This window comes from Thamnophis sirtalis, unplaced genomic scaffold, assembly GCF_051295495.1.
Source record: "Thamnophis sirtalis isolate CommonGarterSnake01/CBP01778 unplaced genomic scaffold, rThaSir2_p1.2 scaffold_8, whole genome shotgun sequence".
NCBI classification, from domain to species: domain Eukaryota; kingdom Metazoa; phylum Chordata; class Lepidosauria; order Squamata; family Natricidae; genus Thamnophis; species Thamnophis sirtalis.
This window is the reverse complement of record NW_028261388.1, coordinates 52,206,060-52,224,488: the sequence shown is the minus strand read 5'-3', so window position 1 is coordinate 52,224,488 and position 18,429 is coordinate 52,206,060. Positions and strand designations below refer to the sequence as shown.

The window sequence follows — 18,429 nt, the reverse complement described above, 5'->3', positions numbered from 1 at the left end:
TTAACTTTTAATAGCTCATTCAATTCAGTTTTTTATGGGCTTTAAAATGAGGTGTCGCGGAAGTTGTAAACTGCTGTCGATCTTGCTGTGACCCCCTAGGAAAAGGTTATGCCCCGCCCTGGAAAATCTGGAAAATCGAACGGAACTGTTTGAAGATTTGTTGTGTTCTTATCCACCTCGTTTGAATGCTGTTCGAAGGGCTAATGGTGGTCATACTGACTATTAAATCGTGTCAATAAACTCAGTTTTTGATGGGCTTTCGAATGGTGTATGAATTATTTGTGTTGTTATTACAAGTGTTGCTGTGACCCCCTAGGAAAAGGTTATGTCCCACCCTGTACATATATAAAAGCATTCACGTATTTGAATGCAACATTGTGTCAAAATTTCAAAGCAATCGGTGAATAACTTTCCGAGATTAGTGATTTTGAACAAACAACCATTACATTTTTATAGATAGATAGATAGATAGATAGATAGATAGATAGATAGATAGATAGATAGATAGGCACAAAGACCAGATAAAACCACCCAGAACCCCCTCTCTGATGGAAATGGGCAAGTTAGAAAGGGATGGATGGATGGATGGATGGATGGATGGATGGATGGATGGATGGATGGAAGGAAGGAAGGATAGATGCATTTCATTATTAAATTAGTCTTCAATTTTTGTGATATGTAATTTTTTTAAAAAAAACTCACCATCATACAGTTGTCACAATAATAAGATTCAAAGGCTTCTACTAAATTGTAGTCCTCCAAAGTAACTTTACTTATATAATACTTATCTGTAATAAGAAATAAAATGCTCAATTAAGATAACTGCATTGATTGTTTGCTGCTAAGAGGTATAGTACTGAAATATGTACAATCTCCTTTTAAGGACAAATGGCCTTAAGTTCTTCTTTATTTAAAATGAGTTAATAGGAAAGCTAAAGCCAGCATTCCTAAAGACAGCAAATGGTGCTGTATTAATAACAATGGGACACTAAAAGGCTTTCAGAGCTATGGGATGGAATGGAATAGAGTAGTAATGTCCGGAGGCCATACATCTACAAGTTTCACAGGGGGTAACACCACATGGGAGGTCCTGAGTTACGCATATGCTCCACTATTTAATCACACAAAGCTAATAAAGCTTTTGGGGCCCAGGATGTTCACAGCAATCCAGCACAACAGCAATTGCCCAATGGCAGAATTCCAGCTCAGTTCCTGAAACACTCAACTGTTTTTCAGCTATGGTTGCTTGCAGTATGGACAAACACTAATATTAGATGCTTTTTGCCCTTTGTGATTGGGCACTCCGCTTTTTTCTGTCAAGATGTAATAAAAACAATTCAAGCAAATACATGATTACATTAAGGTGAATCCCACTTACAGTATATACTTTGAATAAAATACATCATAGAATTAAAAAAAAAACATTCTATTTCCAATAATGAATAAGAAAAGCTTGCACAAGGTAACACTGGTTCAGAACTCTTAATTCTACTCTATATTACTTAATAAAAACATCCTGATGTATCCTACATTGCTCAAACGGAGCATTTCAATCCCTGGCAATATGAATTCTGCAGAAAAGTGAGACATTCTTTACAATAATTCATACACTTGATGTAAAAAAAATCCCGTTAAAAAGTTGTTTTTTAAAATTTTATTTATTAAAATTATTTGCCGCCCATCTTGCTGCTATGAGTAAAATGTAACAAAAGTTTACTCTGCCTGGTGGATCACCATGAATTAGATATGTTTTTGTTTGCTAATCCTCTATATAAAATAATTTGAAATAATTATAGATTCCAGCATCTATTTTATACTTATCTAACCAAAATTTAACCATCCAATATATTTTTTATTTCATTTTTTAAAATTGTTTCAATTGAAAAAAGAGTAGAAATATTAAAGAGTTTATATCACTAATGATAATTGCAACTTCATTAGGCAAAACTAAGACTGGATCCAAATGCTTAATGCTTGGGCAATACAGTGTTAATTTTTTAGCGTTTAACTAAAGAAAGATAAGAACTTGTTTTCCCCACTAACATTTTCATTATTACTTCTTAATCTGTGGTAACATGCAGTAGCATGTTATGTTTGTTTGATTGTAATGAGGTAGACACTAAATGAATCAGTACAAGAAGTAAGAGGATATGGAGTTAGATCCAGAAGTCTCTTGACAAGTGGGTGACAGAAATGGCATTTTCTCAGTATTTCCAAAGTTTCTCCTCAAGGTCAATTGCATAATGAGATATGATGCAGCATAGAGAGCTTAAGAGAAAATGGTATTTCCTTAGTCCTCTCTCAGGGGAAACTTTTGAAATGACTGACATCTATCAAAGACAGTAAGAGCCTTTCCTGTAATGGAACTCTGAATGAAAGCTGTAATATATAAGACAAGATTTACATTAACAACTAGCTTTTTATTTCACCTTAAGACTACAAAAATCCTCTTTCCTTTATAGAAAAAAAATGCTTCCTAAACTGATTATAAGAAGTTTAAATCATTTGTATACTTACATGCAGAAAAGAACAGTTTGAGGATAGACCAACAACAATAATCTGCAAGTTTCCTTAATTTCTGTAAAATGCCAATGTGATCCGCATATTTCATCCACTCTAAAACTTCAGAAGTTCTAAGTATTCCCTATTACAATTAAGGAAAATATCAGTATTATTTTAATTATCTTCGTAATTATATTCAGTATAATTAAATTTGAGCACATTTCACAAATGTGTTCCTTACTAACCTTGTCTGTTACAGAAAGGAAAACACAATTCACATTTAACATATTAAACTAAGAAAATAAACATTAAACTACTGTTTTAGAAGATCATTATTAGTTTATTGATTGAATCAATATAAGCAACATATTAAAATAATATAATACTACAACCTAACTAATTTATGTATAGTTGCCACCATACATAAAACTAGCAAACCACAGAAATTAGCATATCCTATGCAACCACTTTTGCAAGTCATTAATAGCAATATATTATCTAATACACTTTTTACTAAAATATCAAAGGAATTCCTTCAGTAATACACTGCAGTAGACTTAGCAAAATCTTAAACAATACTTCCTGCACCAAGTAAGAATGGGCAACCTGCATTCCCCAAATCTAAATGTTTAATTACATTATTTTATTTATATCCTGCCTTTATTATTTTTTACAATTAACTCAGGCAGCAAATAAATCCAAGATATCTTCCTCCTCCTATTATCCTTAAAAAACAACCCTGTGAAGTAGGTTAGACTGAGAGAGAAGTGACTAGCCCAAGGTCACCCAGTTGCCTTTCATGGCTAAGGCACAACTTAAATTCATGCTTTCTTGTTTTCTAGCCTGGTGCCTTAACCACTAGACCAAACTGCTTCTCTTTAACATCTGTGGCAAAATGTAGTGATACAAGTAAGTTAATTTATATGATTATTTATGTAATATTTTAATTTATTCACATACAACTTAATAAGCTAATTATTAATAATTAATAAGCAAAAAACATTGATTTGCATGTAACTTTTAGCATGTATAAAAACTTAAAATAGCTGAAGTGAAGCACACAAAAAACATTGATTTGCATGTAACTTTTAGCATGTATAAAAACTTAAAATAGCTGAAGTGAAGCACACAAAATAAGTGAGATTTGTTCAATGAATAATAACTGGGTAAGGATGTCAACCTGAGGAACTGCTTCTGATTATTATGAACAAGTAATAACAAAGGACATCAAAAGAAAGCTGCAAAAAATGATACTAAAGATACTATTTTCACAAGAAGCCTGGTTTCTCAACAAAAATTCCTCTGTGGCTTATGCAAGGTCTACTGAAATGAACAGGACGTTCTTGGACATTTATTGATAAGGAATCAGGAACATGAAGTCTCTGAGAGACTGACTCTTTGTAAGCAAAAGTGAAAGTCAGTTCACTATGTACAGTAAATGATTATACACGAGTACAGCATCTATGTCAGAAGTACAATACAACCTATACGCAACCTATCTCTCTATTACGCATATGCATTATAAGTAAGCATGTGTACAAAACACTGGATTTATTTCTATCAAATTCATTATGACAAATAACGTATATGATTACTTTTTACTTTTATATTTGACATATGTATTTTAAATCATGACCAAGTCCCTTATGGGGAACAAAAAAGATACAAAGAGTTTATCTGAATAAATAGTTCAAACCAAACTTACCTTCTCTAAATCAGTTTCAGTTGTCAATATTCCATTGATGAAAAGTTGATCATCCTGGAAGTAAGAGAAGAAAAAGCTTGTCAGCAAGAGCAATCATACACTTTCTTTCGGTTATAATGCCTCATTTATGTTACAGAGAGCAAGAATGCACAGTACTTAAGCTTGCAGAGCACACAGATAGCTCCAGTGATACATGATTGTTTTGCATACCATAAACTCAGATATATAAAATACAACTCTCACTTTTATTTTTTTGGCTCAATAATTTTTCAAACTTTCAATTTTTCAAAATAAAGCCATTGGAATATATTTTACAAACCTAAGACTTTCAAATATGCAAAAGTCTAGAATAATCATATGATTTATTACAAGGTTAGAGCAATCATATGAAGTTTTTTTTTAACTTCAACTAAACTTGGAACTCCTAAGAAAGACAATAATAACGGATAATTTTTCTGAAACACACTGTTCTTTAAGAAATATGCAGCCACTTTTTATGTCATTCCTGTATTAATGTAGATTAATGTAGCATTAAGATTTTGGACAGCTGAAAAAAAATAAAAAAATACTTACAGCAAATTTTTTTACTATATCAGTAACATCTTCTAAAATCTCAATTTGAGAGAGTTTCTCCAAATTTAGCTCATCAAATTGGCAACTGTTAAATGTAGAAAAAAAGATGTTTAAAATCAATTAGGCATTATTATTTATGAAATTCTATACGCTGGGAAATATGTTTTTTTTTTTTAAAAAAAAGGACATTACAACATATCGGATTTGCTCTATATTTGTATTTATGTCTGAAACCACAGGTATTCCTCATTCATTCAATAAATCAAATACCTGCAATCAATCAGTGGAGGCAATCCACAGCATACCTGCTATGAAAGGATTGTATTCTGCGACTTAATGCATATTATCTTTAGAATTAGTGCTTCAAGCCACTGAAGTTGGTTTTTTACAAAATTACTCTTGTCAATGTCACTCTGAATAACTTGCTCCAATATATTTCTTGTTCATAATCTGTTAACTGTTATTCATAAGATTTTGTAAAACATATATAGGTTTTCTGTGTTTAAACTTTTAAAAATACAATGGACAGACAGAATGCAAATAAATATTTGTTTACCTGGGATCATGGCATTTCTTAGTAGGATCACGATGAGGTATAAATAAAAGTGGTCTAAATGTGCATATTTTAATTATGTCACAGTATTTCTGCAGCTGAGAAATAGGTTTGCTGCACCACATTTGGCAGATATCACCTATGGCACAAAATTGGGGAAAACGGGGCCGGGGGCAGAGAAAGACAAAATCAAAAACAAAGATCTGGTAATCCCTCCAAGCCCAGGGATCTAACTAGTGGGTGTCACATATTTGTCTTTGTACAGCAAGATAACAAGGACTATTAAACAGAACCCAGATAAGAAAACTATACAACAAAAAAAGCATTATCAGTTTAAATACCTTGTTCATGTTTCTTTGGAGAATATTCATGAAATGTTCCACGCATCTACAAACAAAGACATTATAAGTACCACTCTAAAAGTGTGAAGCAAAATGAAAAACAGCCCTGAGTTAAGCAATAGTGTTAATTCAAAAGTGGATGTTGAATGCTCTTCAACCAATACCAAAACAAATATAAAACTGTTCTCTCTTTGTAAACGATCTCCCTACCCACTTGGGTATCAAGGCAGACTAACAAAGGATCAGTATCCTGAAAAGCTGATTTAATATTGCATAAGCCAGCAAATCTTTTGATTCTTTTCTGGAGAAAGTTTTTTTAAATGACCTTCTTCCTGGAAACAGGAAAATGAATAAACTCCCCTTCTCCAAAACTTTTGGTAAACACTAATAAGAAAATGCTGATATATAAAACACTTTCTGAAGTAAGCTATACGGCCTAGTGCTAGTCTTCCAATTAAGTCCTAATAAACCTTGCTTAGGTTTGGATCAAGACAAGTTCAGTTATATGCTGCCATATATGGTTTCTGAGAAACCATTACCAATAGTCTAGTGTTCAAAATTAATAATATATTTAAATTCCTGGTTGCACAATTCACACCTGTGATGCCAAACTTCTATCAGAATATCTGTGCAGAAATTCAAATAAAAGACATAACTGAAATACACTATGCAATAGCATGACATATACCACTTCACACTGCTTCACAGCTCTCTTTAAGCAAATTTACAGTCAGCATATTGCCCCCAACAATCCTCATTTTATTGACCTCGGAAGGATGGAAGGCTGAGTCAACCTTGAGCCTGGTGAAACTCAAACTGCCCAATAGTCGGCTGTCAGCAGAATTAGCCTACAATACTGCAATCTAACCACTGTGCCACCACGGCTCTTAATAGAAATTTCAACCAATAGTACATTCACACAGGTGTTATTTTTCATTAATTACTTACCAATTCACAACATGGCCTGATGTAAGGACTATAAAGTGAGATGTACCTGATCTCTTCAAAAGTAGGATTTTCCATACTGCGTGACCTTTAAAATGTAACAAAATGTTTAGAAAAATTGATTTAACAAAAATGCTAATTACCCATGTTTTAATGACTCTTAGTTAAAAGAAAAACAATTTGTTAAAAACAAAATTGAAAACATTGTTTTAGTAACTTATACAATAAAAAAATAAAATTAAAACAATTTAATTACTACATTAATTTTCGATGATCAGATATTTATCCAAATCTGTACTTTCCTTGTACCAGTATATGACATACAAAAAATCCTATTGGTTAGGTTGTTGTAAAAATTGACAATTTTATGAAGGGAAATGAAGGGAAGAACCATCCTGCTGGATCAGGACAAGGACCATTTTATTTCAGTGTTTTGCTTCTCACAGTGGCCAGATGCTATGTAGTATTTGGGTGCAAGAAACAATTTACATTCTCTCTTTCCACCATTGTTCTCTCCAATTAATGTTTGGAAACTTGCTTCCTTCAACCTAAAAGTAACAGTGAAATTGCAAGCATTTGAAATATATAGTCTATGAATAGCAATAGCAGTTAGACATATACCGCTTCATAGGGCTTTCAGCCCTCTAAGCGGTTTACAGAGTCAGCATATTGCCCCCACAGTCTGGATCCTCATTTTACCCACCTCGGAAGGATGGAAGGCTGAGTCAACCTTGAGCCGGTGAGATTTGAACCGCCGAACTGCAGATAACAGTCAGCTGAAGTGGCTGCAGTACTGCTCTCTAACCACTGCGCCACCTCGGCTCTTAATATATATTTTGGCACCATTTGACCAATTCATTGCTTACCCATAAATTGATCTCATCTATGAGCAAGTTAAAAAGCACTAGCCCTTACACACAATCTTGCTGGATTCCTCTTACCGCAATCCTCTTATTCCTTGAATCATAATTGAGGCCACTCAGAACACTGTCAGGTCATCGAGGGGAATCTGGGAGTCCAAAAAGGCAGCGGAAGCTGATCCAGCAGGAAGACTTGTGCAGTTGCTAGAGATAATATCAGCGGAAAATAATGCCAGAGAGGAGAAGGAAGTGGCTGCCCTTACAAAATACGGAGCCTTCCCACGTCTTAGATGAGCTGCATCAGGGCATTCATCCGTACAGATTTACAGATTGGGCTATCTGGCAAAAACTGCAGTCCAACGCATTAGAAAAACGCCCAGGCTCTCTACATCGATCCCGAGCCAGAATTTGTGCACCAAATAAGTACATAAGGAAACATTGTTTAATGTACTGCCTGAAGGCGGGTCGCGGGGAAAGAGAACCCCACGAGACTCGTGGAGGCCCAGGAGCTCAGCCACAGAGAAGGCTGAACGACCGCGAAGTTTAATCAAAGTCGCCCGCGACCGCATCAATGCACGGAGCTTTTCTCTCACCGGGACTAAAGGCAAGTTTTATGAGACTCCCCGCTGCTCTTACCTTCACGCCGCCTTTTCTTTCCCCGAAAGGAACAATCACCACCTCACCACGTCACCACCATCCAACACGCTTCCGCCTTAGTCTGCCTCCTCATTGGTCCCTCACTGCATAGACCCTGGCTTTCAAAATAGGATGATAAACCATGCGCTTTCCGGACTGCGAACGTGACTTCCGGTACTTTACATCTTCCGCCATAGAGGAAAGCGGCGTTTTTAATAGAAAGGTGTATGTGGACAACAAGTCCGGTTATCTTGTAGTTCGCATACAGGAGATGAGGAAATTGTTATTTTTTTTAACTTAATCGGATGACTTGCGAAAAGTTCTCCAAATCGGATTTCTCCAGTTCAAACCCTTCCATATATCTTGTTTGGACAGTTTTGGTATGGACGGTGGACCTACGCTTTGTTTGTAATTCTTATATTAACGGTGATGCAGTGATAATTTTACTTTTTCTGTTATATAAATGTTCTAGTTAAAAATACGGCGATACGGAATTTTTTAATAAAAAAACAACGAAATACAATACATTTTGGACACGTTCCATTATCAATTATCATGGAATATCCTATGTTATGATTATTGCAATAGTAGCATTGATAGTGGAGACAACGGTAGAAAAATGCAGAAAGCTGAGGTTAGCAATGAGGTTAGCGTACTGGAGCAGTTGAAAGGAAAAACACTTGAGTTTCCAATTGCTGTCATTTTGGGCATGAAACATTGGCAGGGAGGGGAACAGTTACAAAATGTCTTTCAGAAGCTTGTAAACTTGACAAATGTGGTATAGCAATGCTTTTGAACTAGGGATTGAATTTTAAATTCTGCTACATTACATATAAGGAGGTGTCTTAGTCTATAAGAATAATCTTGAAGAGCCATATATATACAAATAAACAAAATACAATACAATAATTTCAAGCTTTTGAGAAAATAAAAAATTTCAAAATAGCAGTGTGAGACTTCCAGCACAGGGTTTATTTCTTGTAAATGAATACAGATAAATATCATTTGACCATAGTTCCCTATCTCTCTCTAACTTGATGCCTTGCAGATGTTTTGGAGATGTGACACAGCCTTCCATTCTTCTGAGGTTGAAATGAGGAACCAGATTGTTGAGAACAATATGGTGGCATTTGTAAACAGCTCAGAGAGTGCTGTAAAGCAATGTGGAGCCGTATATAAGTGCTATTGCTATTAAAACAGCACCTCTACGAAGAAGTCATCCATAGTTTGAAAGATTCAGTTAAATGTAATGGGGCTTTTGGAAGAGTTTAACACAGTAATGAATCTTTTGCAAGATTGTCTATGAGGGCTTTGATGTTTGTTTTGGAAATCTTTATTCTAACCTTTATTGTTTAACTATCATGACATTTACAGCTGGATTTGTTTGTGTTTTGTTTTTAAAGATTTTACGACTTAGAATAAGCACAACATTGGCATTTTAAACATAGGAAAACTTTTCTCTTCTCCACTCACCATCACAGTTCTCTTGTTATTGGATATGATTTAAAATTAAAGGTAATCTTAGAATAAAAAGATAGAAAGAACTTTGTATTCATTCTCTGATGGCCAGTCACTTCAGTAAGAGCAATTTATTGCAGTGTGTCATCTGTGGCCTTATTTGATGTAAAAAAAACCTCTTAGAGTTCAGACCTTTATTTTAAATTCAACAAAAAATTTTGTAGCCACTAAGAGATTAAAACTGTAGTTGCCAGAAAAGAAAAAAAAAACATTAGAGTAGCTAATCTATTGGAAATTGAAAATAGTAAATTACTTATGATTATTTATTATAAATTACTTGAATTTGCAGCCAGTTGTCTTGCATGCAGCTAGACACAAAGCTAATTTCCAAATAGTTGATGGAGTGTGCTTTGAAATTTGAAATGTGTATATCCTAATTAAAAGGGGATTAGTATCCATGTTGTATTTTTTGAATACCATAATTTCATTTTTTGGCCACATAGAAGTGAAATTATTGATAACCATAGTTAGGTTAACTTAAGCTAATTGTTTTCCTTTTTCCCTTTTCTTTTTAATAAAATAAAGGCATCAGCATGGTTGAAAATTCGCCAGCCCCATTGCCTGAAAGAGCTATATATGGTTTTGTTCTTTACTTGGGCTCCCAATTTGCCTTTAGTAAGTAAACCACTTAAACCTAATAGTTTGAATGTGATGATACAATATACAATATATCAAATTATATTACAAGCAAGATAGTATATGTATGTTGGCTGTTTCATTTCATTGTTGTCTTTTTAAAATTGTCTATGCTGCAATTGCAAGGTTTCTAAAATTTCAGAGAATTAAAGTGCAATGTTGTATGTGATACCCATACTGAAAATAAGAGTCATAGTTCTGAAGGTGCTGCACATGAGAGTAAATTATGTTGAATTAATTGCTTCGATTAAAGATAAGAGAAGATCTCAATGGTCAAATGGCATGTTAGATGGCAGACAGAATATCTTATATGTATTTGTGTTTATTTAAAAGACATTGATTACAGATAGTACATGCTTTAATGTCTATTCATTAAGCAACTGTTCAGTTACCACAGCACTGAATGAAGGGACTTACACCCAGTCCTTGAAATTTAAAATACTGTAATTCAGCTGTGGTCACATGAACAACATTTGGGCCCACTTTACACTACTCCTTTGATGATGATCTTTTGGCCATCTGCCTATCTGCAGCTGCACCCACTTTACCATCTGGCACTACTGTAGAGGCCTTGTTTCACACTGATACAGCTGAGGCTTCTCTCTTGCCACACACACACACACGATCTTTTTCACATGCTAGGCATGTTTAATGAAAGGCTCTGGGCAGGTCATGAATAGAGGCCCTGGACGATAAGAGAAATCTTTGCTAAAGTCTTGGCTGCACAGGCCCAAGAAAAGGCAGCATGAAAGAAGGTCCTGCCAATGCAGTAGTAGTGAAGTGGGTAGGCTGGCAACCAAAAGGGGAGGAGATAGGCAGGTGGAAGGAGTTCAAGTGGAAGTAGAGGAGGCAGTCCCTAACCTTGCTAAAGCTTGGGGCTGGGAGGAATCAAGTATACACAATATTTAGAGAAATTAACTATATTAACAATAATACTGACATAAATATTGGCATAAAAATTAACCACTACCATTTTAAAACTTCTTCATGTATCCTGTGCCTCCCCAGAAGCAAGATATTAGAAAGAGAGTAGCAGTAATATTTTAAAATCAGAAAGCCCTGAAGCAATAAAATTACACACTTTCCTCACATATAATTCTAGGCAAAGATTTAGGCATACCTGGTCAAATTGCACATTTTGATGTATACCTAAATTAACTCCAAAATTGACTCAGCTTTTATATGGTAGACACTTAGACTGAATTCTTTCTGCAAAGTTGGATGCATACATACATATTATTTATCTTCATGTAATTGTAGATATGAACATGAACAGCTATTTTCTGATGCACATCCATACAAAATATCCAACAATGACCAGAAATGCCCTAGATCAGAGATAAAATTAAATCAGCTGTTTTATTATGGCTGATAAACATGCTACTGAGAAGTTGCTAACTTACCTCCCTCAAACCAATTATGAATATGATTATCAAAATGAATCTTACATTATATGCTTGCCTTCTTTGTGGATATAATTCACCACTGTACTTAATTTTTTTTTTGCTTTTTGTCTGCGTGCTGTATCTATATATATGGATATATGTAGTTCTGTATATTGTGTGGGCCTACATACCTGAATCCTGGCTGTTCTCGTTGGGCTTAACATACTGGCCTCAAAAGTAAGTTCTTTATAACTTTCATTAAAGGTTTTCCTATTGAATTATTTTACAAATACTATGTATATTTTAACAATGGAGGTAATCCTCAACTTATAACAATTCATTTAGTGACCATTCGGAGTTACAATGCCACTAAAAAAAGTGACATGACTATTTTTTACATTTATGACATTGCGCTAGCCTCTGGTTACATGATCAAAATTTAGACACTTGGCAACTGATTGATATTTATGACAGTTGCAGTATCCTGGGGTGATGTGATCGCCTTTTGTGACCTCCTGAATCAATGGGAAAGCTAGATTTACTTAACAACTGTGTTAACTTAACAATTGCAATGATTCACTTAACAACTTTTAACAAGAAAGGTCATAAAATGGGGCAAAACTCACTTAACAACTATCTCATTTAGCAACAGAAATTTTGGGCACAAATGTGATCATAAGTCAAGGATACCTGTATAACCTTGAATAAGAATAATCTCTGCTGATTCAGAAGAATCATCCATATAATTTACCATAATATTTCCAGTTGAATGTAAAGGTACTTGCCCCACTCCCATTCCCCCTCTTCATTATGTGTGTGGCTCCTGATTCAGGACTTATGTGAGATTTAAGGACATATATGATGTTGAACAGGCAAATCCGTGACCCTGAAAAGGAGAAAGATAACAAAAACTAGACTGTTGTCTATGATATAAAAAATAGCATATGGTCACAAATAAATGCCAGGGCATTGGTACTTAAAACAAGATTGATGTGGAGTCCTCCGTGTTCTCTGTGCTTGGTTGTTCACTTGCAGATGTTTTATTGCATGACTAGGTAATAACCATGCATACAGAGCACCAGGAACTTCACTGTTCAACCCTGAGCTACATATATTTTCTTCTATCGGGACTGGCGATTGTAGAGGCAGATCATAGTAAGATTACCCCTTAAGTTTTATCTGACATAAAACTTGGATCTCCAGTTCTAGAACTCATAATATCATTTGTTATTTTCTTTATATTTATATATAACAATCCAAAGATATATAATCTGTAACCTTGTGTTTAGGGGTTCTTTTGCAGTCCTTTGATGGAAAGAATCTCTGTCCATTCAAAGTGTACTACTTGTATAGTTCTAACTAAATTTTCATACTTTATCAGAATTTTGAATTAAAGAGCCCTAGGATTTTAGACTTTTTTTCCAAACAAACTACTCCATTCCCTTATCATGTTGCTAATTCTCTTCTTTTTCTACTATGCTACGATATGTTGATAGTTGTTTTGTTGCATTTTCTCATATGTATGCACTAAAGCACTATTTCAAGTGTTGTTTCTACTTCCTAGATTCTGGGCTGCTGCATTGCCTGTGTATCTTTTAGTTGCTGTGGGAATAGGCTATGTACTCCTCTTTGGTATTAACATGATCAGTACAGCTCCACTGAATTCTACAGAAACTATTACAGGTAAGCACAAAAACTACAAAAATATACCTAGAACTGTTTGCAATGTACCCATAACATTTTATTGTGAGATGAGCATGCTAATCTCTCAAGTAGGTGGGTTTTTTGCTTTATATTGCATTTTTTGCATCATTACAGGGTGGTTGTTGTGGGGAAAATAGGAGGTTGAAGATGTGTTAAATACATTTGCTGTCTCAGCATATTTGTAAAAACAATAAAAGAGATATATAGAATGAATGAATGGCTTTTCAGAATAAAGTTTCCAAGGTGATAATGTACTGACTGTAATGGCAAATACAGACAGTATGAAGGTTATAAATGCAGGCACTGGTCACAAATTTATTTTTTCATCACCACTGTAATTGCAAATGGTTGGTGTCAGAGACAGTCTCTAACATATTTTTGCAATAAATAATTTCTTGCATTTTTACTACATTTCATCTCATTAAACAAAAAATGTATTTTTGATTTTAAAAAATCTTTTACAGATCATTATGCAAAAAATCAAAAACAGAAAATACCACAAGAAGAAGCAATTCCTGCATTAAGAGATATTCCTATTAATGAAGTAAATAAATTTTTTTTTCTTAATAGCAAAGAGAATTAATCTATAAGCTCATGTCAGAAAGTATGAAACACAATATAGAAATATTGACAATAGGGTGCCTAAACACTTGACTTCAGACAGCTTACATAAATTAGCCCTAAAATATAACTGTAATAGTTAAACAGCATTTTAAGGATTAGGTGGAGCCTCTTGGGGCATTGTATTTCCAAAACTTTTATTCATTCATCCTTAGTCTAGGTTGCTTTTTTCTTATACATTGCAGATAATGTTTTCATTTGTTCTCTCCTACAGCTGATAACTGTATTCTAAATTATTTGAGAAAAGTAATTACCCCTGTGAAGTTCTGTTGACAAATCCTGTTATGTATTTCTCTCTCTATGTCAATATAGGTAGTATATTTACATGACAGTGAATTGAGCCACTTCTCAGTTGTGTTCTGTTTTGTATATTAACTAGACTATGTATTATTTAAGGATATGTTCCAAGAGCTAATACATAAAACTACCAAATGTGGTGGCTGTTTCTTTTAACAAGGTATACCATGTAAAATTATGATAATGTTTATAAAGCAGCTTAGATAAGTGCATAATAGAAAAGTTATGCTGGATCTGGGCCAGAATCATTACCCTTAGACATTTAGATGTGATTTTTCTTCCATGTGCATAGAAACATTAGCAGCTAAAGTAAACAAGATTCAGATTTTTAAATTTATAGATACTGACTGTATTCCAATGTGAAAGTAATACTATAAATAATTTCAATTGAAATGCAGACCTAAGTCTTGAATACAATTATTTCATAACTAGTCATAATATTTATATGCATGCTACATATAAATATTTTCCTTACTCGCTGTATACATTTATTCGAGTTTTATTCTTCAGTCATGGTTAAAATAAATTCTGGCATGTCACAAGAAATTGTAGATCATTGCAGTGAATTGGTATATATACTTTAAGCAAAAAAGTTTGGAACACTGATTCTTATTTCCTTTTAGCTTTGTATATTGGTATATAAATAATAGACAGCATAATTCTGTTTACAATTCTGTGTGGGTCTACACAGATGAATTATATTCCTAGATAAATGGTTCTAGAATTACAATCTTAACACCTAAGGGAACATAAAAGAGATGAGAGAAAAAATGGAGTTATAATACCCTACCCAAGGTAAGAAAAGGTAAAGGTTACCATAGCACATATGTGCTAGTCATTCCCAATTCTAGTGGGCAGTGCTCATCTCCATTTCAAAGCTGAAAAGCCAGCGTATCCAAAGATGTCTCCGTAGTCATGTGGCCGGCATGACTAAATGCCAAAAGTGCACATAATGCTGTTACCTTCCCACCAAAGTGGTCCCTATTTTTCTACTTGCATTTTTACATGCTTTTGAACTGCTAGGTTGGCAGAAGTTGGGACAAGTAACAGGAGCTCACTCTGTTACATGGCGCTAGGGATTTGAACCGCCAAACTACCAATCTTTCTGATCGACAAACTCAGCATCTTAGCCAATGAGCCACCGTGTCCCTTACCCAACCCAAAGTTGCGTAGGGTAAGGTTGATATTACCCTACCCAAAGTTGACTGCAAAAATAGCTACAAGAGCAAAAATACTTAGAATGTAATAGTTAAACTGGTTTTTCTATCCTAAACATGTAGTCTAGAATCAGAGTTGGAATGCAGCTTTGGGGTTATCTAATCCAGTCCTTTAGTCAGTGCAGGTTCCAATAGACCTTTTGACAGGAGATCACTCAGTCTTTGTCTAAAAAATCTTAAAAAAAGGAAAACTCACTTTTTAACTGGACAGATGTTCCACTGATTCAATTCAATCATAAACCTCCTCCTGATGTTTTGCCTGAACCTCCTCTGTTGTACTTTTATCTCATTTCTACTAGGGCAATAGAAATAAATCTTTCCCTCTGGAAGATATTCTGTGTGATAACTCTTTAAGATTATTTTTCTATTTATGAATATATACTATTTGAAGAGTGCTATCATTTTTCCCTTTGTATTTTCTGTAGGCTAATACTGTATTCCCAGATCTTTTAATCACAGGCCTTAGTTTCTAGACTCTTCACCATCTTGGTAACCATCTTCAATTTTTTTCCAATTTGTCAGTGTTCATTCTAATGTCTAAATCCTTTCACAGTATTCCAAATGGGTTCTGACCAAGGTAGAATAGGGGGACAAATTTGATATAAGGTTAAAAAGACATATGTACTGATTTAACATAAGGAATTTGGATATAAATTGCAAACAATGACTTGGGAGAAAAGGCTTAGAAATTTTGTTAATTAATCCTTATTTTGAATATGTTATAAAGGTGTAATGTTATTGGATATATGAAAGTTGATAAGTTGATAACAAAAAATAACTAAGTTTTATAATTAGTAAGTAGTAATTTAGTAACTTTTAGATTATGTTAAATAAATAATTGATAATGGCAATAAGGTACATATATGTGTTGGTTTGATGAGAAGAAAATGGATATAAACAGTATAGGATCTTCTGTTAACCAATATTAATTATAACAACTAATAATGGAATGATAAGGGATACAGTTATATATATATATATATATATATATATATATATATATATATATATATATATATATATATATATATATATATATATATATATATGTTGTATTTGTGCTGATAAATAAATAAGCAGTGAACTTCCTCCCATATTTGGGCATACCAGGGGTTGTGACTATATATATATATATATATATATATATATATATATATATATATATATATATATATATATATATATATATATATATAAAATTATACATCATTATACATCATTATACATCATTATACATATATACATATATACATACATATATATATACACACACACAAACACACACACACACACACACATATACATACATACATACATATACACACTACCATAACAAAAGGTATCTGGACACACAAATTGTAAACAGTGACTTGCGGGGAAAAAGACTTTGTCAACTGATCTTTTTTAGAATATGTTACAAAGGCTTAAGGTTATTGGATGATTTTGTAATAACTAATGAAATGCCATCAGGTGGTTGTGTTTTTAACTATGGATTATTTTAGGCAAAAGGACACTAAAACAACTTCAGTCAAATGAGAACTATGCTATGTTGATAGTAAGATTCATTAAGAATCTTTGACATCTGATATGAATATAAGTAATGACTGTGGAAGAGATGCATGAAAGCTAATTGTAACCAATTGACACACTTTCTACAAGATGTAATGTAAGATGATGATTGTTTTGTGTTGTCTGCTTAATAAAAATAAAAAATTCTTGCAAAAAAAAGATTCAAATTTGTTGTTTTAAAGGAGAAAATAGCCATAAGAAATGTTTAAGATATCTTTTCCACCAATATAATCATAATTATTTCTTCTGGAAAAGTTATAAATTAGCAGGAATGAAATATATTTTGATTATAAATGGTTTTCTTCTTGATTTTTAATTCATGTTAAAAGCTGTGGCTTATTTCCAATGCATTTTCTTCATTGAAAGAGTCTATTGTTGGCAACTTGTTGTGAAGCTATTTCTCAACAAAAGCACATTTTGATAACTTATTCTGTCAAAAACCTGCCTCTGGATCCATTTTTTGCAGCCTTCCATCTATGCTGAAAAACCAGCTTCAGTAGGGGACCTTCACTTATCTTGTCTTTATTTATATATCATTAAAACTTGTATTTTTCTGTTTATATCATAATGTATGAATTAAGGTACCTAAAATCTGCTAACTTAATGCATAAAACATCCAGGGCCCACTACTTATGTGGAATTAAAATTTCCACGATGTTCACATCAGTTTTGCTCACAAAATTGTGATTGTTGCAGCATCCCCATGATATCTGATCATGATTTCTAATGCTCCTTGCCACCTTCCCACAAGCAAAGTCAATGGGGAAGCTAACGGGAAGTTGGAAGTTCCTCTTGCTATTGTTTTTGCACGTCTGTGGTCATTTTTCTGTTTATCTGTTTAGGTAAGTAAATATTAACTTTTTATTGAAGTTCATTTGCAACAATTTTCTATTTATGAAATATACTCAGATGACCATGGAACCATTCAGCTTCATGTAAGAAAAATATGGTCAGCCTAAACATTAATATTCATTCTGGTCACATCAGATTACACTACTTTTCTTTTGAAGAATGAGCCAATGGGTCATAGGGTTGACTAGTTCTATAGATAGTTGCAAAGGTGAGGCCAAAAGCAAAGTCTTTCTTACCAATACTCAGAACTTTAATTTCAGATGATTGTGATACGCCCTTTATTGGCATAAATGTAAAGGTAATGCTATATCTTTATGACAATCTTAAACATGAAAATGCCTTCCAGATGAAAACAGCATTAACTGAATATTTTGCTTTTGCAACAGGGTGTGAGTGGAAAAAAATCTATAACATTTATTTTAAAAAGTTAACAGTGGTACTCAGCTGAGTTGGTTTTTGCTATTCTGTGGATAAATGAGAAATCTGCTCTGAAAGAAACAGGAAGGGAACTTCTG

The 18,429-nt window shown here is 33.6% G+C and overlaps 2 protein-coding genes across 8 annotated transcripts in view; one reads left to right on the top strand and one right to left on the bottom strand.

Annotated features, from left to right (window-relative positions):
• Window positions 1-8,215, bottom strand: part of TTC3 (tetratricopeptide repeat domain 3) — a 70,155-nt gene extending 61,940 nt beyond the window's left edge. For 2 of the 4 annotated variants that reach the window (XM_014056239.2, XM_087721648.1), the window contains exons 1-9: window positions 8,116-8,215; window positions 7,561-7,683; window positions 6,623-6,707; window positions 5,675-5,720; window positions 5,337-5,472; window positions 4,781-4,865; window positions 4,208-4,261; window positions 2,518-2,644; window positions 703-788 (exon numbers count right to left, since the gene is read on the bottom strand). In XM_014056239.2, the coding sequence (XP_013911714.2) occupies window positions 703-788; window positions 2,518-2,644; window positions 4,208-4,261; window positions 4,781-4,865; window positions 5,337-5,472; window positions 5,675-5,720; window positions 6,623-6,707; window positions 7,561-7,586 (645 nt within the window). In that variant the 5' untranslated portion in view covers window positions 7,587-7,683; window positions 8,116-8,215. Of the gene's footprint in view, window positions 1-702; window positions 789-1,226; window positions 1,317-2,517; window positions 2,645-4,207; window positions 4,262-4,780; window positions 4,866-5,336; window positions 5,473-5,674; window positions 5,721-6,622; window positions 6,708-7,560; window positions 7,684-8,115 lie in introns of those variants that run through there. The other 2 variants (XM_087721647.1, XM_087721649.1) reach the window with 2 other exon arrangements.
• Window positions 8,216-8,266: 51 nt separating this feature from the next.
• PIGP (phosphatidylinositol glycan anchor biosynthesis class P) lies at window positions 8,267-16,464 on the top strand. 4 transcript variants are annotated; one of them, XM_087721651.1, is made up of 6 exons: window positions 8,349-8,495; window positions 9,519-9,630; window positions 10,159-10,248; window positions 11,819-11,891; window positions 13,219-13,337; window positions 13,823-16,464. In XM_087721651.1, the coding sequence occupies exons 3-6, from the start codon at window positions 10,167-10,169 to the stop codon at window positions 13,939-13,941; spliced, it is 393 nt and encodes a 130-aa protein (XP_087577777.1). In that variant the 5' UTR covers window positions 8,349-8,495; window positions 9,519-9,630; window positions 10,159-10,166; the 3' UTR covers window positions 13,942-16,464. The 4 variants fall into 4 exon arrangements, with proteins under 4 accessions (XP_013911720.1, XP_087577777.1, XP_087577778.1 ...); XM_087721652.1 differs by having other exon boundaries at window positions 8,352-8,541; XM_014056245.2 differs by lacking the exon at window positions 9,519-9,630 and having other exon boundaries at window positions 8,267-8,541.
• Window positions 16,465-18,429: the final 1,965 nt, after the last annotated feature.